The sequence below is a fragment of the Heptranchias perlo genome, chromosome 14, assembly GCF_035084215.1.
Source record: "Heptranchias perlo isolate sHepPer1 chromosome 14, sHepPer1.hap1, whole genome shotgun sequence".
Classification (NCBI taxonomy): Eukaryota; Metazoa; Chordata; class Chondrichthyes; order Hexanchiformes; family Hexanchidae; genus Heptranchias; species Heptranchias perlo.
Window position 1 is genome coordinate 40,870,712 of NC_090338.1, and position 26,755 is coordinate 40,897,466.

A 26,755-nucleotide genomic window follows, 5' to 3' on the forward strand; every position below is an offset into this window, starting at 1 on the left:
TATTTATGGTCCCTAGTTCTGGTCTCCACTGTAAGTGGAAACATCTTCTCTATGTTTACTCTATCAAACCCTTTCATAATCTTAAAGACCTCTATCAGGTCACCCCCATAGACTTTTCTTCTAGAGAAAAGAGCCCCAACCTGTTCAATCTTTCCTGATGGGTATAACCACTCAGTTCTGGTATCATCCTAGTAAATCTGTTTTGCACCTTTTCCAGTGCCTCTATATCCTTTTTTATAATATAAAGACTAGAACTGCTCACAGTAATCCAAGTATGATCTAACCAAGGTCCTATACAAATTTAACAATTTCCCTGCTTTTCAATACTATCCCTCTAGAAATGTTGATGGTCCCTTTTTAAGGATTGAACATTGTCATTTATGTTGCACTAGGAGGGGGGAGTTAGTTTTTTGCTTCTATCTGGCTTCCTTGGGTGGTGGTATGAGTTTGTTTGGAAGGGTGCCTGGATTGTGTGGGCTTCCTGGAGTAGATTCCAGAGTTCCAGGTGGAGTCCATAAAATCACCCTTTCTGACTTGGAAAAATCGGTCGGATATATACCAATGTGGAGAGGATCGTGCTGAGTCACAATGATAAAATGCATTGTCTTGCTGCTAGAAGTGACAGTTCCACGAGCCTGTGTTGCAGGGGATATTCACTCTCTAGTGGATAGCCTCAGCAGACATGCACATAGATCTGTAGGCATTGTGAAGCCTGTCATGCTGTCTGCAGTCTTCAGGATTGCTGCACAGGACTGTTGAATGAGGATGGTAGCAAAAGAATGTGCAGCAGTGTACACTTCTGAAGCAATCTCCCAGAGAGGAGTGGAATTTGTGGAATGCTATGTTTAATGCTGTATCATGAGTTGGCTCTCGTGCATTATATTTTAGGTAGTAGTTGTGGTAATCTGCTTCTGTACTAATCTCAATTTTTTACTCTAATAGCTGTCAGCCTAGGTCTCACTCGTCTACGGCTTTCTGTGTTGTCTTTTGATCTGGAGACAAACATGGTACAGAGGATGGAGATTTTCATGCATGAATTTGTCAGGGATTGGGGGTAAAGTTCTTGGGGCATGGTGGGTGGCTGGTTGGCTCACAATGGAGTTTTTCAAGCACAGCTTGGACTTGGAGTGGATGTTTAATTTGATGGAAGCAGAATAGGTAGTGCTGGGTGAGGTGAAATATGTCAGATTCTTTTTGAAAGAGCATAATCTGGCTTTTGTCATGAAGTCTAATAATGGCTTTGCCATGACATGGTCAGAACCACCCATGGCAAATACATCTGGAAATTTTCCATTAAACTTGATTGGAAAAAGGGACAATAAGTCCTGAAGAGTTTTCAAGCAGATGCAGACCTGTTCTGGGCAGATAGTGTCACTATTAAGTGTTTCTGGGGGTCTTTGACGAGGCAGGTTGTGTGGGGAGATTAGTAGGGAAGTCCTGGTTTCCCTGTTCAGCCATGGGTGTAGGGACAACTGCTGGAAATCTAGGGGGGAAGAAGATGCTGGAAATACTTTGCAGGTCCTCAGCCTGTAAAAAGAGAAGGCTGAACACTTCATTCTGCTGCAGATGTCAGATGTTTTTGTGGTTTCTTGCCTGCCCTTAGAAACCTGGAGGAGTGGGTATCGAGGTTTTGGAATAGCTACACTGGAAGCATCTGAAACAGGTGGAGGAGGTATTGAAATATTTTTTTCTACTCTTCCTTTCTAGGAGTAATATTGGAAGGTTTTCCATCTGCCCAGGTTAGGATTGGGGAAGCATTGTATAGGCCTGGACTGCTAATCTAGAGAATGTTCAAATCCCACCATGGCAGTTTGAGAATTTCAATTCAGTTGTGACCATGAAGCTGTCAGATTGTTGTAAAAACCCAACAGGTTTGATAATGTCCTTTTTAGAGAAGGAAACCTGCTGTCCTTACCTGGTCTGGCCTAAATGTGACTCCAGTCCCACAGCAACATGGATGACTCTTAACTGTTTTCTGAAGTGGCCTAGCAAGCCACTCAATTGTATTAAATGGCTTGCAGAGGTTCAAGAAAAAGGCCCCACTATCACTACCTTGGCAACCATGGATGGCAATAAATGCTGGCTTTGCCAGCGATGCCCACATCCCAAAAATTAATTTTTAAAAAGTCAATATATTTGAATGGTACTGTTACTCCAAAGTATATGAAATCAGATCTTGATTACACAAGGGAGTAGCTCTTGGGTTATGTTGGGGGATTCCATCTATTTTGGAGAAGATAAGGTTGTAATAACGTAGTGAATGAAATTCCAGAGAGGTGGAGGAGCTAATTACTAAAGTATGACATGATCAGCATATGGTGATATTGTGTTCAGCCTGTCCGGCCTCTCCTCCATGGTATATCTGTGCTTGCTCTGCTGGTTGCTAGTGTTCTGTGGGCAGCACGAGAGAATAGGGCATTTTTGTCTGGTCCTTCACTGGAGAGTGAATGCAGGAGAGGTGAGGTCATTGTTAGACTTGGTGGCTGTGGGGCTAAATGCCATTACTGCATTTGGGAGAATGTTGGGTAAGGTATTTCGGTGCTGTTGAATAGGAATCGGGTGGTGGCACTGCATGATGCTGTTTTAAAAATTCATTCTTGGGATATAGGCGTTGCTAGCAAGGCCAGCATTTATTGCCTATCCCTAGGTCATCAATTCCAGTGGCTTTCCTGGGTTGGAGGCTTTGTATTGCTATTTGGATCTACTTGGCTGAGATTGGGGCATCCACTGACTGTGTGCTCTTGAGTGAGTTGGGTATCATGTATCTTTTGGGGTGGCCTAGGAAGCTGAGGTATATAGAAATTCTCTGATGGTAAGTTGGAGGTTAGTTTACTGTATGCTTTTTTAATGGCTGTGATTGTTCTATTCTACGCTTACTTTTTCAGGATATATGCTAAGAATTTTCCTGATTCATTGTCCTCTCATAATATTGAAAGCTTATCCCTGGCCTACTGAAGGCCTTTCTGCTCCCACTGTCAACAGGTTGTTAGAGTCCCCTTTTGTCTGTATCAGGTTTTGCTCATTACTCGCTGATGAGTGTCTTTTTTGCAAGGTGTTTAGTTCCACTGCATTTGTCCAAGTTTCTCCTGGGTTTGAATTATAGAATCATAGAATTTTATAGTTCAGAAGGATGCCATTCAGTCCATTGCACCTGTGCTGGCTAACTGACAGAGCTATCCCATTAGTCTGTTCCTCTGCTCTATTCCCCATACTTTTAAAAAAAAAATCCTTTTCTCATTTATTCACTTTTCTCTTTTAAAAGCTATTATGGATTCTGTTTCTACCATTGTTTCTGATAAGACCTTCCATGTTCTAATAGACCTATATATCGATTTATATAAAGAGAGTTGAAGGGAAAGAAGCAGAGGAGGAGAGACGGGAGGAACAGCTACACAAAGACAACAGGGACGGATTTTTAAAAAAAATGACTATAGTCCAACATATACCCTGTGCAACGTCATGGGAGATCAACCAGTTTCCAGTGATTGATTGATTTGAGTCAGTAACCAGAGGGCAGAAATTTAGGATCATTACGCTCTTTCACTTGCTCTGTTTCTTTGTTTCCCTCTCAACTTAATACACATTCTGAAGTCTATAGAATACAAATCAAAAACTACAATGGGATGTGTAATCAGAACAACATCTGTCACAGGCATACAGCTTCTCTTTTTTTAAAAAAAACAAGGTACTCAATATAAATTTTATCTTTAAAGCTTTTGAAACTTGTCTTGTTTTTCAAAATTCTTCAACGCTTAAGGAGCAAAGTCTACGTCTCTGTCAGTCTCCATTAACGGAGGTGGGGGGTTGGGAAAGAGGGTTAACGTTGTATGAAAACACAATACATTGTAAATATATTATTTTCCTTTTTTAAAATGGGATTATCATTCTGACTTGTGAAGGGGCATCCTGAACTGGGGGTATAACCTTAAAATTAGTGCTAGGCCATTCAGGGTTGATGTCAGGAAGCAATTCTTCATACAGAAGGTAGTGACAACCTGGTACGCTCCCTCAAAAAGCTGCTGAATCTAGGTCAATTGAAAATTTTAAAACTGAGAGGCGACATGAGGAAAAATAATTTTACACAGCGAGTTGCTATGATCTGGAATGCACTGCCTGAAAGGGTGGTGGAAGCAGATTCAATAGTAACTTGCAAAAGTGAATTGGATAAATACTTGTAGCCCTGCAAATTTTTGCTTTTCGAGGAAAGAGCAGGGGAATGAGAGTAATTGGATAACTCTTTCTTTCAAGGAGCCGGCACAAGCACAATGGACCGAATGGCGGCCTCCTGTGCTTTATAACTCTATGAAGAAAAGTTACTAAGTTGAAAATGCTCAAAGCTAAAGAAAAATATTTCTTCCATACAGACTGATGCAGCTTGGGAAATTAGATACACTGGTCATGCTCAGACTGCACAATCCAAATTCAGCTCAGTCACAGGTCTGGGCAAAAATATTTTGTCTCAGCCTAGGTGTTTTGAGAGGTTGTGGCCTTTACATTTTAAAATAAAAATGATAATGAAGGCATGAAAAGGTAATTTAGTGGAGAAATTTAATTGTGTTATTGTAAAATATGTAGTGTTAAAATAAAGTTGTTTAAGAAAAGAATAACTGCAATTACAAAGGTTGACTATCAAATAGTTCAGCATAGAGTCTGAACATTTTTCTTTTGGAAGAATTAATATTAGTATGTCTACAGTGCATATAATATATACTTTTCTTCATGTTCAATAAATTCACCTGGGAGTTGAAGTTCAAACAAAATCTTGTGCTGCGATGCTCTGTCGCTTTTCAAAGACACTGAACAGATCCTGCAGAGCGTAGGATAAATTTCAGTAGCCAAAGAATTTTAGAGAATGATCTATTTCTTACCCTAGGCACATTACCAAAACATAGAGATATTGGGGCCAGTGAAGATCATCTTGAGGCTATTAAGAGCTAACATAGAGAAGTTGAAAAATTAAGGTAAGGGTACAAAAGGTCTTAATATCAGTGTGTTGGTCCACTCTATGGAGTACAGAGGGGTGTCTGAGGGGGTGGACAAACTCAATTAATGGGCCAGATTTTGCTGTCAAAATAACAGTGAGGTTAATGGTGCTTGCTGTTACTTATGAATAAATGGTACACCAACTTCAGGCGAGGATCAGATGCACAGTTAAACGGTAATATCCAAAATTCGCTGTCTGAGTTGTGCCACACCGCCATTAGCTTCACAAAAACAGCATTTCACTGCCTGCCTTACCATTGACATGCATTGGATGAAACTTGCCACAGAAAGCTAAGTCTTGTCATTTCAAGTGTAAGTACCCTTTTAACAATGTGATAGTTGTTAATTACTGGCAATCAACCTCTCTGGCACTGAAAATTAACTTGCAAGTGTGAGTCTCATTCCTTCAGATGTTAATTGTTGTTAGAGATTTTAAAAATGTCAAATGAAAAATTTTAACTTTTTAAAAAAAAAAATTTCCTTTGTCTTTTTTTCCTCTCTCAATCCAATCTTTCTTTCCCCTCTCTGTATTTCTCTTTCTGTACCTGATTTAACATTGAATTCACCCACTCTAATTTACATTTCCTTCTCAGTCCATGTGCTGTTTATTTCACAGTCCTCCAATCTGATTGATTAAGGAGATACCCTGTTGCTTGCCCTGTTTCCCTCGCAGCGACATTATCAGCTCACACTTTCAGCAACTTAGTGGGCAAAAAATGTTTTGAGCTGAAAGGTGCAGGGGCAATTCTAGCTAACAGCAGATGCCATTAGATGCCCTGTTACTGCAAAATCTGGCCCAATAAGTATTGTGTAGGAGCTCCTAGTCCCTGGGGGTATTAAAATAGTTCGAAGCACTTCTGTGTGACGAGGAGGCATATTCAGCTCCTTAAGCATGAGGGTTCCTGATTGTCTAGTGGGACAGCAGGTCAGCAATTCCACTGGTGGAAGTCACTAGAACTGCTCGCTGGATCTAACGTTCAGTAGTTTGGGTTGTATTGGAAACCAAGAGTGCAGTTGGAGCTAGCAGGTAGGATTAGCGTTTCAGTCAATACACCTGCTGACACTACTGGGGAATCAGCTGGTATTTTGGGTGGAAGGGTTGGGACATTCAGATCTTAAAAATCAGCTGTTGTGGCATTTGCTGATCCAGCTGGCTTATATTGTGGTCTGATCAGGGCAACTGCAAAAGGCATGCTTAAGCATAGGGCTGGGGTCCTTGTATGAAGAGGTGTGGGGCAGGGAAGTGATGCATTCAGGGTTGCTGAGCTTTGGAAGCAATTACCTGCCTTCTGGCAGCTTGTTCATGTGGGGGTATCTGCACCTTTATTTTCTTTTCAATTTTCTCAACTCCATGGAGGATTTAAAGCAGGGTTTGGTATTACATAAGAAATAGGAGCAGGAGTAGGCCAATCGGCCCTTCGAGCCTGCTCCGCCATTCAATAAGATCATGGCTGATCTGATCCTAACCTCAAATCTAAATTCATGTCCAATTTCCTGCCCGCTCCCCGTAATCCCTAATTCCCTTAACTTCCAGGAAACTGTCTATTTCTGTCTTAAATTTATTCAATGATGGAGCTTCCACAGCTTCCTGGGGCAGCAAATTCCACAGACCTACCACCCTCTGAGTGAAGAAGTTTCTCCTCATCTCAGTTTTGAAAGAGCAGCCCCTTATTCTAAGATTATGCCCCCTCGTTCTAGTTTCACCCATCCTTGGGAACATCCTCACCGCATCCACCCGATTAGGCCCCTTCACAATCTTATATGTTTCAATAAGATCGCCTCTCATTCTTCTGAACTCCAATGAGTAGAGTCCCAATCTACTCAACCTCTCCTCATATGTCTGCCCCCTCATCCCTGGGATTAACCGAGTGAACCTTCTTTGTACTGCCTCGAGAGCAAGTATGTCTTTTCTTAAGTATGGAGACCAAAACTGTATGCAGTATTCCAGGTGCGGTCTCACCAATACCTTATATAACTGCAGCAATACCTCCCTGTTTTTATATTCTATTCCCCCTAGCAATAAACGCCAACATTCCGTTGGCCTACTTGATCACCTGCTGCACCTGCATACTAACTTTTTGATTTTCTTGCACTAGGACCCCCAAATCCCTTTGTACTGCAGTACTTTCCAGTTTCTTGCCATTAAGATAATAACTTGCTCTCTGATTTTTCCTGCCAAAGTGCATAACCTCACATTTTCCAATATTGTATTGCATCTGCCAAATCTCCGCCCACTCACCCAGCCTGTCTATATCCCCTTGTAGGTTTTTTATGTCCTCCTCACTCTCTACTTTCCCTCCCATCTTTGTATCATCTGAAAACTTTGATATGTTACACTCGGTCCCCTCCTCCAAATCGTTAATATAGATTGTAAAGAGTTGGGGACCCAGCACCGACCCCTGCGGAACACCACTGGCTACTGGTTGCCAGTCCGAGAATGAACCATTTATCCCAACTCTCTGCTTCCTGTTAGATAACCAATCCTCCACCCATGCCAGAATATTACCCCCAATCCAGTGATTCTTTATCTTGAGCAATAATCTTTTATGTGGCACCTTGTCGAATGCCTTCTGAAAGTCTAAATACACTACGTCCACTGGTTCCCCTTTATCCACCCTGTACGTTATGTCCTCAAAGAACTCAAGCAAATTTGTCAGACATGACTTCCCCTTCATAAAGCCATGCTGACTTTGTCCTATTAAATTATGTTTATCCAAATGTTCCGCTACTGTCTCCTTAATAATAGACTCCAAAATTTTACCCACCACAGATGTTGGCTAACTGGTCTATAATTTCCAGCCTTCTGCCTACTACCCTTTTTCCCTTTTTAAATAAGGGTGTTACATTAGCAGTTTTCCAATCTGCCGGGACCTTTGCCGAGTCCAGAGAATTTTGGAAAATTATTACCAAAGCATCCACAATCCCTACTGCCACTTCCCTCAAGATCCTAGGATGTAAGTCATCAGGTCCAGGGGATTTATCCGCCTTGAGTCCCATTAATTTACTGAGTACCAATTCCTTAGTGATTTTAATCATATTTAGCTCCTCCCCCCTAGAGCCCCCTGTTTGTCCAGTGTTGGGATATTCTTAGTGTCCTCTACCGTAAAGACTGAAACAAAATATTTGTTCAGCATTTTTGCCATCTCCACGTTTCCCACCATTAATTTCCCGGTCTCATCCTCTAAGGGACCTACGTTTGCCTTAGCCACCCTTTTTCTTTTTATATAACTATAGAATCTCTTGCTATCTGTTTTTATATTTTTTGCTAATTTATTTTCATAATCTTTCTTCCCTTTCTTAATCAATCCTTTAGTTACTTTTTGCTGTCTTTTGAAGACTTCCCAATCTTCTATCCTCCCACTAAGTTTGGCTACCTTTTATATGTCCTTGTTTTTAGTCAGATACTATCCTTAATTTCTTTACTTAGCCACGGATGGCTGTCATTTCTTTTACACCCTTTTTCCTCAGTGGAATATATACATGCACAAGCGCGAAAATCTGGAATTTATTCTTCCTAATTCCCTGCTGATCTGACAGCTTCACGTTAAAGCGATATCGCAAGCAGGAATCAATGGATCAATGTAACCAGGCAGGAATCAATGCCTAGCTGGAAACTAACTAATCTCACCAGAAAAAAAGGTAGCCAAGTTATATCAGGTCTAAACTAATTTCAACAGCATGGTAAGTATTAATGACTGCCAAACTCTTTGGCACTGAAAATTAACTTTTAAAATTGCGGAGTCTCATTACTCCTGATTTTAATAGTTTTTGAACATTAAAAGAAATGTTTTCATTAAAAAGTTTAAAATATTTTTTTTTTTACTTTTTCTTTCCGTCTCTTTTATCTCAGTCTTTCAATCTTACCCTCTCTTTATTTTGCTTTCTCCATCTGATTTTATAGTACATTTACTAATCTTATCTGACAAGTTCGGATTCTTACTTTGCGGTTTGTGAATGAGATTCACTTCCTAGTTCTCACAGCGTGGCTTGCTTCAAGCTGATTGGTGGAGTGGACACAGCGATCCTATCCCCGCTCACATAGCCCGGGAAAGAATGCTACAGTTTTTGAACTCGCATTTGAAGTGGGCTGCCACCAAAAAGACCGCAGTAACTTATTGGGTGACTTCAAATCGAAGGAGCGGTGGGCACTGTTGGTTCGCATTCAGAGCAATTGCTGGGCCAAAATGTCACAGAAGTATATATTTTAATTCACGGTCATTGTTTAAGGAATAGTCAAGGAAAGTCTATTGCAGACTTGGGCTCACTTTTTTTTTCTTTAAAATGTGGAGATTTAAGCACAAGTAGGAGTTTAATTTTGCTATTCCCGTAGGGAGCTACATGGCTTCTGTTCTGTGCACGTCCTGATCGGAATGCAATCAGGAACTTGCAAAAGGAATCCTGGGCCAAATTAGCTTCTCTTCTTTAGCACAATCCACCCCCGCCCCCCTCCTCCCCACCCACTATTGGCTGTGGAGGTTTTACTGACTAGATTATGACATCACCAGAAGTTGGCCATCTTTTTTTCTATAAGATTGCTTTGCATCTGTAACAAAATATAATGTCTGGAGTACGACAAATGTGTGCTAGATGCAAGATTTATATACAAGATTTATTATGATCATAGTGTTTATCTAACATCTTTTATTCTGGATTATATAATTCCAACAAACTGGATTAGCTACTTTAGTCTCTCTTCCACAAAGCTGATCTAACGAGCGATTATTTTCTTTTTTGAGATATTTAAAGGTATAGTTGAAATCTTACCTGCATTCCAGTAAGCAATATACCAGGATCAAGGTTATATTAATACAACAATGTACCAAAGGAGAGATGCAGATTTCTGATTGTAAGGGGGATGGTCTATGTATGAAAGCTATTGTCACAGTGTGAGTGAGAAAACAGTGTTGAAGCCTGAACTGTAATATTACTCAACACTGCTGTTAATAAGATCTTTGAAAATATGTCCATTTCTTTTTAAGAGTACAGTTGTACATATTTGAAGTTGTGTGCATGTTATTTGAATTGAATTAAATATTGCTGTTTAATGTTGAGTATCATCCTAAATTCTGATAGTTATAAGCCTTTACAACATTATTGTGAACGCTATTAAAATATTTAAATATAGATGAAACTAATTTACTTTTAGCATTTGAGAAATTTGTTGAGGTATGTTAATATGTATGATAGAGATGATTTTAAATGCTTTAAAAAAAATAGTGTAGTTAGCTATAATAACAGTTGCATTTATTTAGAGTCTTATACACCAACATCTGAAGGTGTTTTGCGCAGTGAATTATGTTTAAAAGTGCAATGACTGTTATATAGCTCATTTTAGTTTGAGCTAATGCATTTCTGTTCTGTTTGTTTGATGCAAATGTCTAAAGCAGTGAGTCAGTATGAAACTACTATCATACACTTTTTGTATTTGTTCATGGGATGTGGGTGTCGCTGGCAAGGCCAGCATTTTTTGCCCATCCCTAACTGCCCTTGAGAAGATGGTGAGCCACCTTCTTAAATCGCTGTAGTCCATGTGGTGACTTATTGTAGCGAGATTGTACAACTGAGTGGCTTGCTCGGCCATTTCAGAGGGCGCTTAAGAAGCGACCACATTGCTGTGGGTCTGGAGTCACATATAGGCCAGACCGGGTAAGGACAGCAGGTTTCCTTCCCTAAAGGGCATTAGTGAACCAGATGGGTTTTTACAACAATCCGGTAGTTTTATGGCAACCATTACTGATGCTATTTTTTTTTTCCAGATTTTTAATTCATTGAATTTAAATTCCCCAGGCAGGATTTGAACTCGTGACTCTGGATTTAGTTCAGGCCTCTGGATTGCTAGTCCAGTAACATAACCACTATGCTACTGTACCCTTGTGATATCAAATGTTTTTGCTCTTGTATACCAATCTGACAATAAATCTTTCCACTCTCATATACCTCTCCTAATATGAAACTTCTCCCCTCCATTATCTAATAATCCTATTGACCACTTTAAAATTTTGGCGAGATTCATTTCACATAGTATAATACATTTTTGAAATATCAATGATAATTCCAAAGCATCTTGACAACCTGCCAAATAAATGTGCACTTACTTTTATGCAACTACATGAAATTACTTTACAGTGATTCACTTGAGCAGGCCCCCAAAATGATTACTAAATCCAAAATTAGCAATCCCAAGATGTCTCTGATAGTTGTCATCTCATAACTGGACAATGAGGAATGCTCCAATGTTTAAACGTGCAAGTCAGCAGCATGGTTGAACAGCTAAGCAGTGCTGAGAGGAGGCACTTGCATTAAGCTGCAGATTTGCTTTGATGTTCTTTTAACATTAACTTCAGTTGCCTAGGACCCACATGTTGACATTCCCTCCCTAAGTTTCTCACTTGGAGAATCATGGATTGATAAGGGACAGCCAGCAATATTTGTTAAAGGCAAATTGTGTTTGATTAACTTGATTGAGTTCTTTGATGTATCAGAGAGGGTTGATGAAGTAGATGTATATATGGACTTTCAAAAGGCACTTGATAAAGTACCACATAACAGACTTATTCGGAAAGTAGAAGCACATGGGATTAAAGGGACGGTGGCAACCTGGGTACATAATTGGCTAAGGGATTGGAGGCAGAGCGTAGTGGCAAACGTGTGTGTGTGTGTGTGTGTGTGTGTGTGGTCAAAGGTTGTGAATGATACAAAACGTGGCAATGTAGGAAATAGTGAGGAGAATAGTAGCAGACGTCAGGAGGATATAAACAAGCTGGTGAAATGGGCAGAAACATGGCAGATGCCATTTAATGTGGATAAGTGTGAAATGATGCACTTTGGGAAATAACAGAAACTCTGACCACAATCTTTCAACCTGCCTTGGAAGAAGCAACATGGAGAGGCAGTATAATCTAAATGGTACTATTTTTTTGAGGGGGTGCAAGAGCAGAGGGACCCGGGGGTGCATATTCACAAATCTTTGAAGGTGGCAGGGCAAGTTGATAAAACGGTTAAGAAAGTGTATGGGATACTTGGCTTTGTAAATTGGGGCATTGAATACAAAAACAAGGAAGTCATGCTAAACCATTCCAAATTACTGGTTACACCTCAGCTGGAGTAATGCGTACAATTCTGGGCACCACGCTTTAGGAAGGATGTCGAGGCCTTGGGGAGGGTACAGGTGGTTTACCAGGATGATACCAGGAATGAGGAACTTCAATTATGTGGAGAGATTGAAGAAGCTGGGATTGGTCTCCTTAGAGCAGAGAAGATTAAGGGGAAACCTAATAATAGAGGCATTCAAAATAATGGGTTTTGATAGAGCAAGTAGGGAGACACTGCTTCCTCTGGCAATTGGTCAGTCACAAGGGGCCATAGATTGAAAATAATTGCCAAAAGAACTAGAGGGGAAATGAGGAGAAATTTTTTCAGAGGGTTATTAAGATCTGGAAGGGTGGTGGAAGCAGATTCCATAGGAAATTTCAAAAGGCAATTAGACATGTACTTGAAGAGGACTAATATGCAGGGTTATGGGGGAAAAAGTTGGGGTGTGGGACTAAATTGGACAGCTCTTTCAAAGAGCCGGCACAGGCACCAGGGCCCAAATGGCCTCTTCCTATTCTGTAAGATTCTTTGATTTGTAAACAATTCAAATTCATTGCTTCCTCCTGTCCTTTTCCAGCTGCTTACAACCTGATTGCCAATAGCATTAAAATGACCTAAAACTCAGTAAATGTAAATCCTGTCACATCAAGCCTAAAACCACGTGTGCTAACATTTTGATTGGTGATGGTCTTTCACTGGGTGAATTTAAAAAAAAAAATTTTGTTCTGATTTTAAATTTCATGCTGCTTGATTATTTTGGCCCTTGGGCTATGGTTAGACTAGCCTCATGGATAAATTACTTACCTCGTAAAATATATCAATAACAACCTGCATTTATATAGCGCCAACAGTAAAACATCCCAAGGTGCTTCACAGAAGCGTTACCAAGAATGGCCAACAATGCTCCTGCTACTCACCTCCTCAGTCACCTCCAGCCATGTCTTCTTGGTAACAGAAGCAGATTTCTCCCCCCACCATTGCTGGGGTAAATGTTGTCCCTCCTGCTTCTCACTGCACCCAGCAGTACTTCAAGGGAAGCATCAGTGAATCTGGGTGCTGGCCTTGCTTTTTGTGAATCCATGGTTAAATTCCTCCTGGTTCCTCCAAATTCCATTTTTGCATTGGCCCTTTAAACAGTGGACTTCAGATCATGTCATGTGGGTGTACAGTACGCCCGCTGCGCAGCTTGGAGACTCAACATTTTTTCTTCCAGGTTATCGTTCAATCAAGTTGAGGTCGCAGAATCCGACCTGCTAACTTCATTTCTGGGTATTGGGTATGAAAATCTCCCCTCCCCTCTCCCTGGTTTCTTCTTGGCGCCGAGTAAATATCAAGACCTTAGAAGCCATACATCCACTGAAGAGGAATGTGTCCAGAGGAAACTGCTTGTTCTTGCCTGCATGGTGACCAACATTATAGAGCAATCAGACACAATCAAGGTTCAGATGAGTGATGTAGTGTTCAAACATCTATTTGTAACAGTTTTAAAGAGAAGCGGGGGGGTGGGGCGAAATCACTGCCTAAGGAACAATATTGACATTACACCAGGGAACCAGGGAAAAATAAAATAAATCCAGAAATGCCAGTGCTCCTTGATTCAAGTTCTGCTGTGTGGGAGTGCTGATGTAGAGCATCTGCTCAATGAAGTGAATCAAACAAAAATAACAGGTTGTCTGAAGGTGGACAAATGAGTGCTTTAATGCATGATGCAACTCGGAGGACGTTGTCAAAGTATGGGATTGCCATCACTTTAATTAACCATTCAATTGCCAACTCTAAAGAAATATAGGTTTGGAAGATATTTAGGGGAACCAGGTTCGAAAGGGTTAAATAGTCAATTCTTTAGCTGAAATTGCTGTGTCATCAAATAGACCGCTTTTGAATTAACTTGCTGCAGCTACAGGATGCCTAACAGCTATCAGCATCCTGTCATTGCAAACTAAGGGAGGCACCATAATGGTATCTCTACTCCTTCAGATGTACTGAAATGGTGAAGCTAACTGGAACTCCCGTTATCTTCAAGGCCCATAGGATGACCTATCAACTGCAGGGACTAAGAAGTTAAGGATATGGAGAGATAAGGGGAGCCCATAAAGCACTGTATCTTCTGGACAACAACGTATTGTCCATATGATTGGGTAAACTAAGGGGTGTATTCGGGAAAATACCCGATTGAATGTATTTTGCCGCAGTTCAGTTCTTTTGGGGTATAACTGGAGGGGTCTGAGACTTTTAGTGTAGAAGCCAGAGGAGCGAGAAGCAGACACACCTTCTACTCGGAACGGGTAATGTAATTTTTGTTCTGTTCTGATAACTACTGCTTAGACACTTGCATGTGCTGACCCTTGTGCAAAGTCAATAAAGTATAATTATATCCAATTGGAGGCAGGTCAAATCTTTCCCAAGGCAACAGGTATATGGAAGTTCCTTGGGTGGAATGGTTTTGCTTGTTTTCAGCTGAATGACTGTCAAATTTAATATGTCATGATATCAAGTACTTTTTTTTTCTCCTGGGAATAACTATATGAAATTAAAATATGTACTTAAAACTATTTATTTGAACTGGAAAAGTGTAAATTATAATGCTGTTTTTTCTGACCCTATTCCTTTCTATTCCCTTTTTATTTGTCCTTTTTTAAACTTTTAATTTTACCTTTTTCCTATCTAGTCTAACCTATCCCATCTTGGCTTTTTTCCCCAAAAGGTTACATACTATCATTAAACATCAGTGACTGCTGAGGTCACTTGCAATCTTTGAGCAGTCCCTCAATCTTTCTTTATGGCTCTGTAAATGTTTTCCTTTTCAATTACATACCCAATTCCCTTTTGAAAGTTACTATTGAATCTGCTTCCACCACCCTTTCAGGCAGTGCATTCCAGATGATCATAACTCACAGCATTAAAAAAAAATTCTCCTCCTCTCTCCCCTGGTTCTTTTGCCAATTATCTTAAATCTGTGTCCTCTGGTTACTGACCCATCCACCAGTGGAAACTGTTTCTCCTTATTTACTCTATCAGAACCCCTCATAATTTTGAACACCTCCATTGAATCACCCCTTAACCTTCTCTGCTCTAAGGAGAACAAGCCCAGCTTCTCTTGTCTCTCCACATAACTGAAATCCCTCATTTCTTGTAAATCTCCTCTGTACCCTCTCCAAGACCTTTACATTCTTTCTAAAGTGTGGTGTCCTGAATTGCACACCATATTCTAGATGAGGTCTAACTAGAGAGTTACAAAAGTCTAGCATAACTTCCTTGCTTTTGTACCCTATGCCTCTATTTATAAAACCAAGGAACTCATGCTTTTTATGACCTTATCCTGCCACCTTCAAACATAGTTATGTTTGAGAGGCAAATGTTAGGACTGGAATGATTTCTGTAAAGGGGAACATGGTGACAGCTTTGTTTTAGCAGTGGCCACAGGTTGTACTTGGGGAACGGTGTCCCTAGTAACTGCTCCCATAGATGTCTTGCAGTTGGCAAAGGGTTTTGCTGTGCAGCCTCTCCCTGCAGTGAGCCTTCAGTATGAAGGAATCATGGCAGCTGTCCAGATAGCAAGAAATCACGTGTGTTAGGTGTTGATCACTAACTAGCTGAGCATTGAGTGAAAACCTTTCCTGTTCAGTAAACTGATGGCATTTTCAAAAGGGGCATGTATGGTAATGTGGGTGCAGTTAATGAGTCCTTGTACTTGGGCAATTCTGTCACTCTCTTAAAACTCAATCAACAGTGTTCTCATGCTCTTGCACAATGTCATGAGGGAAGGTTATGAACTAGCCAGCCAAACAATGCATCAGTTACTTGTTAATTGCAGTATTGTTCAGCTGATTGTTTGGTTGATACTGCAAATGTCCCCTGATACAATCTTAAGTGACCCTGTGGCATAAATGTTAAGCCGGTGATGGACTGGGGTTGACAATTGTAAACAATTTTACAACACCAAGTTATAGTCCAACAATTTTATTTGAAATTCACAAGCTTTCGGAGGCTTCCTCCTTCCTCAGGTGAATGTTGTGGAAATCCATTTCCACAACATTCACCTGAGGAAGGAGGAAGCCTCCGAAAGCTTGTGAATTTCAAATAAAATTGTTGGACTATAACTTGGTGTTGTAAAATTGTTTACAATAAATGTTAAGGGTTGCAATAACTTTCATGAATTCAGGCAACATGGTACCTCTAGTAAAGTTGGCTCCAGGCCCAGCGTATGAATGTGATGCAATTTTTTCATAGTCTCCCTAGTGAGGCATAGCTCGCTGCTGCGGTTGAGATAGGAATGCCTTGCTCGCTGGATGTGGGTGCGCGGTGTCTGATGAACCTGTTCTAGTTGCATTCTTTCTCTTCCTCTTCATAACACGGGTAAAGGGAAATCCCTAAAGCAAGCACCATTGTGTCTTGTGCTGAATGTGTAATGGCGCTAAAAAGAAAACCGTGCTAAACCTTGTATTAACTTTCAATTGGATGAGACACGAGAAACAAAGTATTGAGCAGTGAATTTACAGGAAATACAAAACCCCAACAAGGTTACCTTTTAATTCCACTTCTATCTGGTGGCAGGTGCTTAGCAACAGTGAGCACCTTTTTTTTAATATATATATATATTTAAAAAAAGGTGCTCACTGTGTGTATATATATATATATATATATATATATACTGGCATTCAATTGGAGAGGCAGATCAGAATGACAAAGGGAAATTCACTGATGATAGTTTGCTGAGTATTTAAATATCATTTGCATATGGTAGGTACTGAGGGCTGCTGACATCACAGCAGAAGGATAACTACACCAGGGTTTTTAGGAGTAAGGCTTTGGAGCAACACCTCCCCATTCAGTTTTGTTCTTGCAGCCACTCAAAAGCAGCAGAAATCAGATGATTGAAAACAGGAAAATCAAGGCGTAAAGATTTCAGTTTTTAAGAAAGTTTGGAGCCGGGAGTGGGGAAAGTAAGCAGTTAGGGTTTAGGAGTTTGCTTATCTCATTCACTAACTAGCCACTAAGATACATGACTGAAGACGAGGTTAACCTGCTCGCTGATTTTTATCTCATCCTTTTGGGTAAGTGCATGACATTTACCTGGCTGCTTTTCCCCTGCCCACTGATTATTGGGCACTCATTGTTTGGCCAGGCATTCTGTGGCCATATCCTGACCGAATGCAGGCCGTACCACTCTTTGACATGGTTCTCAGCCATGCTTTGAAAGTGCTTTTATATTTACCTACTGACATAAGGCTAATTTTTTTGATTTATTAAACTGACAATATGATATATGCCACAAATTATGCTTGCAAATTATGGGTGTCTGTTTCCTGCATGTCCTATTCCTCCTTCCTGATATCTTCCTATGTTAAAATCAAGACCATTCACATAGTCTCCTCCTCATTTTTTCCCCAATAATTTATGTTTGCTTTCACATAGATGAGTTATGATACAACAATGACTTGCACTTATATAGCACCTTTAACGTAGTAAATCGTCCCAAGGCGCTTCATGAGCGTTAAACAAAACAAACAAAATTTGACACCAAGCAGCATAAGGAGCTATCAGGACAGGTAACCAAAAGCTTGGAAAGAGGTAGGTTTTAAGGAGTGTCTTAAAGGAGGAGAGAGAGGCAGAGAAGTTTCGGGAGGGAATTCCAGAGCGTAAAGCCATGGTGGACCGATTAAAATTGGGGATGCACAAGAGGCAAGAATTGGAGGAGCGCAGAGATCTCTGAGGGTTGTAAGGCTGGAGCAGGTAACAGATAGGGAGTTGAAAACAAGAATGAGAATTTTAAAATCGAGGCCTTTCTGGACTGGGAGCCAATGTAGGTCAGCAAGCACAGGGGTGAACTGGACTTGTCGCAAATTAGGATACGGGAAGCTGAGTTTTGGATGCAATGGCATTCCTTGCTTTGAACGTATGTATGGTGAGTATAAGTTGACCAGCTGAAGTGAGGTGGTGCATTTTAACATACTGTACTCTTGCCGGCTGGCTTAATACAATCGGGGCATTAGTTACAGGTGGAAGGCAAGTTGGCACCATCAACTCATTTCCGTTAAAGCTGAAAACCTTAAACTCTCATGAGCTCTGACTTGGTCTCAGTTAATATATGAAGAGCTGCTGGTTAAAGTTCAGAAGTACAACCAAGAAGTTAATTTTTTACCAAAAGAGGAAAAATACTTTTTATCGACATGGAGTGAAGTATATTAGTGTCTCTTGTAGCACTGCTCTTTTGGGTCTCTCGTGCACCTAATGTATGAATAAGGTGGTGGTCCAGACCATTCCAGAATGAGGGACATTTTAAAGGTAATATTCTTCACCTCTTGGATACATTGTTTTAAAGAACCAATTTATACTGGATTTGTTTTTGTTGAAATAGGTAATACTTGGCAAAATAGGGATCTGTAGGAAATCCATTTTGTTTTGAAATAGTGAAATAAAAAGTCATGAAGTGGGATTTGAAGCAATCATTTTGTATTTCTTTGCTGCTTTCACTGTCTATCACTGCACTCTCTGGGAAATTGGAATCAAAATCTTAGTCTATAACTTAGTGCAAGTCACATCCCCTAGATGCTTCCTGTGACCTCTGAGGATAGGACCAAATGTCTATTTGAGAGAAAGATTTAAAAAAATCACTGCCATTTGTTTTTCTAAAATTATTTTTATTGATTTGTTTGAATATTTAAATATAGCTTGCACACAACTGTTGACACGTCTACTCCATTCACAAATGATAGCCTGATCATACTATAATCATATAGTAATGATCCAAGATGAGATAGCGTTGTTACATGTTTTTTGGGGGAGGAAAGGAAGGCTTGGAGTGGGAGGTAAACTTTTTGTGCAATTATAATGCATATCTTGCACTACTATGAACCAATTTCTATGCTGCAGCAATGCAAGATGTGCAATATAACTGTAGTGAAAACTGGCATCAATTCAACATTTGGAGTTGGGTGTCTCCATGTTAAGTCTTCTACCACTTCAGTTTTGAACTGCAAAAGTCTTGCACCACTTTGGCTTTGAAGTGGTTGCTGAAAGACCACAACTTGCACATGTCCAAAAGCTTTAAAGTTGATAACAGCTCAGGTGATTTGGACCACAAGTAAGAGGTTAAGGAGGTGGTGGGGGGACACCTGCTCATAGCAAATGTTCTGTACAAGAATGCCCCGCTCCGACCAGTCAATGTGTACGCTCCAACCCTCTGGAGCAAGCAGGTGGAGGTCTTCCAGCATCTCCCGATGCTGCCTGTCGACCTCCAGATCATCGCTCTTGCCGGAAACTTCAACTGCATCATCAATGTGGCTGGACAATCCAGCAGGTATACTGGACACCACGTCCAAAATCCTGATAGAGGTGGTGAAAGACGCAAAACTTGCCGTCTTCAGCAACCCTGCAGACGGAGTACCGCAGAGATACACCTGGTTCAGGCCAGACAGGTCCATCTGTTCCAGGATAGACTTCATTTTTGTGCCCCCAACGCTCAAGGTCAGGTCCAGTGGTGTTCTTCTCTGACCACTGCTTCCTACTGGCCGACTGGTCCTCCTGCGATTGACAGAGGGTGGGCATGGGGATATGGAAGCTGAACGTGAGCCTGTTGACCCCGGAGAACATCGAGGGACTAAAGAGGGATTACACCGGTTAGAGAACCTTGAAACCCCTCTTTGACTCCACGGTGCACTGATAGGAAGTGATCAAGGCCAACATCAAGAGGTTCTTCATCCTCAAAGGTGCTCAGAAGATGAGAGAGAGAGACAGAGGGAAGTGTCACAACTCCAGAAAAGCATGCAGGATCTGCTTCAGCTGCAGTCGATGGGGATCAATGCCAGGGAGGAACTCAGGTGAAGGGCCAGCAAGCCTCGCTCTTCACTCCGAGGCCCCAAAGATCATCTTCCGGTTCAGAGTCTGCTCCATGAAGCTGCACAGAGAGACATCTGTGATCAGCAGCCTGAAAGAAGAAGACAGCTCGCTGACATCCTCGCAGGCCGACATACTGAGAATCAGCAAATCCTTTTATGCCGGACTGTACGATGCGAAGCCCACAGACAGAATGGCCTCCCAGCCCTTCCTGTCCTCTATCACGGACGTCTTAGAGGACAGTGAGTGGGAGAGCACGGATCGGCCACTGACCTTGGACGAGCTGACAAAGGCCGTCCAGTCCTTCGCGAAGAGTGGAACTCCCAGAAGCAATGGCTCACCAGTCGAGTTGTACGCAGCTCTGGGACTGGATAGGCCCAGACCTACTGGAAGTGTACAGGGATATGCTTCTGGCAGGCAGCATGTCAAGAGTCCATGAGGAAAGGCATCATCACCCTCACCTACAAGCGGAAGGGAGAGAGGGAAGAAATCAAAAAATTGGTGACCCATTTCCTTGCTAAATGTCGACTACAAGATTCTGTCTAAGGCCATCGCTAACAGGCTCAAGTCTGCTCTGGAGCGGGCGATTCACCCGTATCAGACCTGTACTGTACCCGGCAGGAAGATCTCTGATAGCCTTGCGCTGCTCAGGGATGCAATCACCTACGTGCAGGACAGCGGGGTGAACACCTGCCTCATCAGCCTGGACCAGGAGAAGGCCTTTTACAGAATTTACTACTTGTACATGATGGATGTGCATGCGAAAATGGGTTTTGGGCAGGGAATCCATGATTGGATCCGACTGCTCTCCACAGACATCTGTAACTCAGTCCTTATCAATGGGTGGGAGTCTGAGCTTTCCGATCAGATCTGGAGGCAGGCAGGGCTGACAACTCTCTGTGGTCTTGTTCATATGTTGGACGCGGCAAAAGGCTCGATACATCAGGAAGGACACAGGTATCGGGAGTGTGACAAATCCAGGCAGCGGAGGGTCTCCGGTTAAGGCCTCCCTGTATGTGGATGACGTCATCGTCTTCTGCTCCTACCAACAATCAGTCCACACACTAATGAGCATCTGTGACCATTTCGAGCTGACCTCGGGGGGCCAGAGTAAACCGAAATAAAAGCGAGGCCATGTTCTTTGGCAGGTGGGAGGCCCGGTCCCTTGTCCCCTTCACCATCAGGTCCAATTACCTGAAGATGCTCAGGATTTGGTGCGGGGGGACCCCCTGGCCTGCATAAAGAACGTGGAGAAGTGGATCGCCAAGGCCAAACAAAAGCTTGGTATGTAGGTGGGACGATCCCACTCCATAACGGGCAGTAACCTGGTAATAAGGTGCGAGGTACTCGCGGTGTTGCTCTGTGGCCAGGGTCCGGCCCATTCCCCACAACTCCGCCGTCACAGTCACCCAGTCTGGAGGTCCAAGGTAGAATGCATCCATAAGGCCACCATGTACGCCCCCAAAGGGGGGGGAAGAGCATCCCCAATGCTGCTCTGATCCTGATGGCTGCCTCAGGATATGTGTAGAGCCCCAGTACGCAAACACCAAGGGGTCGATTTTAGCACCTGCAATCGGATGCGTTCCTGGCGGGGGGGGTGGGGGGGGGGGGCACGAAAATCAGCGATTCCCGGGGCGGGTCGGGAGCCCAGCTCCAACCCGCCCACTTCTGGGTTTCCCACAGACGCGCTGACATGCGCACGCATCCCCCGCATGTGGGACTCCCGTCGGCAATTAAAGCCGGCGGGGTGCCACTTAAGGTATTTATTTTGGTATTTCAGGTCATTTACAGACCTGATTAACGAGACATTTTAGGGGGGTTGGGATTTTACAAACAACTGGGACTGTTTCCCGTACTGGGGGGAAACACTCCCAGTTCAAATGGACGTGTTGCAGCTATCAGCCTGTGGCAGCTGCATAGGTCCATTTGACAGGTTGTGGGTGGGGGAGACCCTCACTCATTGCAGGAGGCCACTCTGTCAATTTGGACAAAGTTTGGCCTCCACCACCCTCCTCCTAACAATAAAATTCACCAACTTGCACACTGTGACACATCCACCTACACAGCAGGAGGGAGGGCAACCGCAGAGAGAGATGCACCGCAGAGGGCGCTACCCTCGCCACAGGGTCCACAGACCGAGGCTCAGCTTCCTGGATCTCTCTGAGCAGCAGTGCACACGGAGGCTCAGAGTCACTCGACATGTAGTCGTGGACATCTGCAGCCTCCTTCATGCCGAGCTGCTCCCGGCTGGCCCGAGCACCATCTTCTTACCTGTCGCTGTCAAAATCACCACTGCCCTCAACAACTTCTCCTCCGCATCCTTCCAGGGTGCAACCGGGGACATCGCCGATGTCTCTGTCGTCTGCACAAAAGAGCCCTGCAAATACACCTACACCCACTCTGCTGTGACACAATGGGTGGCATCAGTTGTGGGTCTTCATTGTGATCCTCAGGAAAGGACATTATTGCACAAACCAGACAAGATTCGCAAAGACGTGGCAGTAGTGGTGCCAATATAATATGTAATGTGAGTTGATCAGAAATTAAATATAAGTAAAAACCATGACAAACCCTCAAACACCCTTGTGCATCCCGTTCATGCTCACGACACGTTTGCCTTACACTTCCTACTGCACATATGTGATGCATGCCCTGTGGCTGCAGCACAGGTAGTGGCAGGTTGAGTGAGGCTGACTGTGAAAGAGATGCAGGAGAGGGTGAGTATGAGATAGAGCCATGAGTTGGTATGAGGATTGGGTTGAGTGGTAGTGGCGGGATGAGTACTGGCGAGGTGAGTAAGTGCAGGTAAGATGAGGATGAGGTTTGAGTGGGTATGAGGTGACAGAGTAGTGTTGGCAGTGCAGAAGGAGATGTAGGATGGGGGCGGTGATGTGGCAGATGGAGTGTAGGGGAATGAGTAAGTGTACTCACTTTGGCTGACCTACTTAGGTCATTGGAGCGCCTCCTGCACTGTATGCAGGTGGGCGATATGTTGGTGGTGCAGGTGTCCTCCTCTGCCACCTCGAGCCAGGCCTTCTTGGTGGCAGAGGCAGGCCGCTTCCTCCCGCCCGCCGGGGGGAAGGTCTCTGTCCTCCCCCTCCTCCTCATCCCATCCAATGATGCCTGGCGTGAGGCATCATTAACCTGGAAGCAGCCTTCCCCCACGCTGCTCCATGCTGTAATTTTTCCTATTTCTTGCAACATCAGTCAGTAGAGGACTGCCCCTTTAAATAGAGCTCCTCCAGCTGACAGACCTTACTGCGCATGCGCAGTCTGCCCGCCGCACAGCTTAGCAGCGGGGAACCCGGAAGACCAATCAGCCTGCGATTGCGCGCGGGGCAGACTGATTTCACCGGGCGTGTTACCCACGCGCCCAATTGCCACCCCCCACCCCGCCGCGAACCCGACGCCATGGTAATATCGGGCCCCAAGTGTCACTGCTTGCTGGATTTCTACCTGTCCAACACACTGAGAAGGCTGGGTCTGGCCACGCTGGCTGAGCAGGTGCCCCACCCCCACTTGTCTCAGGTGGAGAAGTTCCTGAGGAGGAACCCTTTCGACCACAAGACCGTCACAGTGGTCGACACGGAATGTTCTCAGAGTCCTGCAAGGAACTGAGAGGATGGACTGTACTGGTTTCTTTCCCGACCAGATTGTCGATGCCATTTGGCAGACTGTCTCATCACCAGAACTGACTGACAGGCACCAGGATGTAGCCTGGATGGTGGTGAGAAAGGCCCTCCCAGTGCGGTCCTTCCAACACGCACGGAACCTCAGTGCCACCGCTAGCTGCCCTCGAGGCTGTGGCAGGGAGGAGACAGTCTTCCACCTCCTGATGGGCTGCCCCTTTGCGCAGAGAGTGTGGAGGGAGATGTGTTGGTGTCTGTCCCGGTTCATCCCAAACAGATTGGTAACGCAGGACGCTGTGCTCTACACACACATGCACACCGAGACAGATATCATCTGAGGTTGGAAAACCATTAACTCGGTGAAGGAGGCCCTTCGGTCCACCTGAAACCTGCTGGTCTTCCAGCTGAAGGAGCTGTGCACGACCAAGAGTTGCCGACTGACACACTCCAAGGCCCAGGGGTATGTGCTGCGGGTCCCACTGGGGCGAGGTGCGACCGATGCAAAGGCTCTATGGGAAAAGGCCACCCCACCTTGTATTGTACACAATGAGTCATAAGAAATACTGTTTGAATTGTAATAATGAGCTCACTTTGGGTACGATCTGTGGTGTTCTTGGTTTGAAATGTACTGGTTTGGAATTGTGATATTTACTTTGAACTGTGTATCCTTAAATTCTATGAAATAAAGTATATTTTGAAATTAACAAAAACAAGTTTCTATTATTAGAAAAGAGCCAAAGTCCCATCTAATCTTATTTTATAATTTGATCAGCAATTAAAAGCTCATAAGCAGTTTATTTTTAAACAATGCATGCGTAGGCCTCTGCTTTCCCTTGGTTGGGGAATTGTGTGACCATGGCAGTACCATATTTTGATTCACTTGCACTGCTCTAAAATCAGGTGCCTGTGTTAAACATGATGAAATTGGGATGTTGGGAAGCTTATCTGGAGACCATAGGGGAAATTTTATCCCTCAAGAACGGGCAGGTGGGAGGTTTAAAATAAAAGCTTTTTGGAGCAGGACCGCATCCCGGTTCCAATGTGCCCACTTCTGGGTTTGACCCAGGCACGTTTGGATGCGTGCGCGCAACAGACACCCAGAAGTCCTGCTGGCACTTAAAGCCAGCGGGCCGATATTTAAAGGGCCAATTAACGCACTTAAAGGTATTACATTTTTGTGGATTCAGCAAGACCAGCTGTTTTAACTTCTACTGAACATGTCTCCCGTGGACACTGAAACACATCTTGGAAACGGAGGCAAGTTACAGCTGGCTCTCATTTGGACCTTTTTAAAACCAGTGATCTGAATAAAAGGTGAGGTTTTGCACCTGGGCACTCTTCTCTTGGACAAACCTTTTGGCTGGGAGTTCTTTGTGTTAAGACTAAGATTTCTTTGAGACTGAGAATTCTTGTGTTCAAACAAATTTATCTACACTTTGGTCCCCCTCAAACTGACAAGATCAGGATGGATGGGGGGGGGTCGTGCAATGGATGTATTCCACAGTACATCTGAGGAGGAGGCATATTATCATCTGCGGCAGGCACGGCGTGCAGTTCTGGGATTTGCAGGTACACAAGACAGGTGTGCCACAAGGACCTGCAGAAGAGCAGAGAGGGGACAAACGGAGGGGCCGAGGTTGCAGGAGGCACTACCCATATGAGAGGATGTACAGGCAGAGGTTGAGCCTCCTGAACCTCTCTGAGCAGCAGTGCCTATGCAGGCTCAGATTGAGTCGCCAGGTGGTCCCACACATCTGCATGCAGAGCTGCTCCCGGCTGGGCCTGATGGCCACATATTACCCGTCGCAGTTAAAGTCACCACTGCCCTCAATTTCTTTGTCTCCAGATCCTTTCAGGGCGCCACCGGTGACATCTCCATGGTGTCTGTCATCTGCACGTAAGTGTATGACAGGTGATGGATGGTTTGTTTGCCAGGGCGTCCGACTACGCCAACTTCCCCAGCGACGACATCAGCCAGACTGAGATGGCAGTAGGTTTCAACACTCTAGCTGGCTTCCCACGGGTGCAGGGCGCAATTGATTGCACACACGTAGCAATTCGAGGTCTTCCACAGGACTGTTCATCAACCAAAAGGGATATCACTCCATCAATGCACTGCTGGTTTGCGACCACCAGAGGAGGTTTCTGCAGGTGTGTGCCAAATTCCCTGGCAGCTGCCATGATTCCTTCATTTTGTGCGAGTCCAACATCCCAGAACTCTTCCACGCATAAGACACACAAAGCTGGCCCCTTGGAGACAAGGGGTACCCCCTGCAGACGTGGCTCATGACACCTGTGAGAAACCCCACTGAGGCACAGCAGCAATACGACAATTACATCACCACCAGGTCTGTCACTGATCAAGCCATAGGAATGCGTTTCAGGTGCTTGGAAAGATCTTGGGAAGTCCTTCAGTACTAACCAGCGAGGGTGTGCAGAATAATAGTCGTGTGTTGCGTCCTGCACAACATCGCTCAGCAGAGAGGGTTACAGGTGGCGGATCTCAAATGGACTAATGAAACATCCTCATCTGTTGGCAACATTGAAGAAGAGGATAAGGACAAGGAGGATGAAGATGGGGAACCCATCGTCAGAGCAGTGGTGCACACGGCTGCTCATGATGCCAGGGATTCACTCTTATCTGACAGGTTTTCATAATGAGATCTGCAAGTTGAAGATTGTGAACTACTCAGGCTGCCTGGAACAACCACCAACACCCGTCCCCCACCCCACCACTTGCACGAAACAGTCCTTCAACCATGCATACACCCATTGTATGGGTGGCATCGTGTCTTGGCATTCATGATGAAGCACATAACAGGGCGATTTCACAAAGGCGACTCTAGAATGGGTAAGATGTGGCAGTGGTGGTGAGAATTATAACATTTAATGTGGAGTTGACAAAAAACAAATATAAATGAAAAACACGACATTCCGTCAGATACCCATGGTGATTACAAATACCTTAGCCTTCCTCTTCCTAGTGCTTCTATGTGGTGCATCCCCTATGGCTTCAGAGGTAGTGGCAGATTGCTCAGATTCATGCCCTGACTGAGATGCTTTTGGCTTACAAGCTCTGGGTTTTGGAGCCCATGAGGGCTCCACCAAAGACTGCTCCATCTGCGCCGGTGTAGGGGCAGACTTGGCCATCGGGAGAGGAGGCATCATTGTGGGTACTGATTGGGTGGGAGTGTTTTGAGTGGAGTCCCCACTTC

At 43.7% G+C, this 26,755-nt stretch overlaps 1 protein-coding gene across 3 annotated transcripts in view; it reads left to right on the forward strand.

Annotated features, from left to right (window-relative positions):
- Nucleotides 1–26,755, forward strand: part of slc23a1 (solute carrier family 23 member 1) — a 98,648-nt gene that overhangs the window by 24,995 nt on the left and 46,898 nt on the right. Inside the window, exon 1 of one of the 3 annotated variants that reach the window (XM_067996342.1) lies at nucleotides 14,218–14,360. The exons of 1 other annotated variant lie outside the window; for it this stretch is intronic. Coding sequence is in view for 1 of the 2 variants with exons in the window: in XM_067996341.1 (XP_067852442.1) it covers nucleotides 18,343–18,360 (18 nt within the window). In the remaining variant the exon portion in view is untranslated. Of the gene's footprint in view, nucleotides 1–14,217; nucleotides 14,361–18,222; nucleotides 18,361–26,755 lie in introns of those variants that run through there. One more of the 3 variants, XM_067996341.1, reaches the window with a different exon arrangement.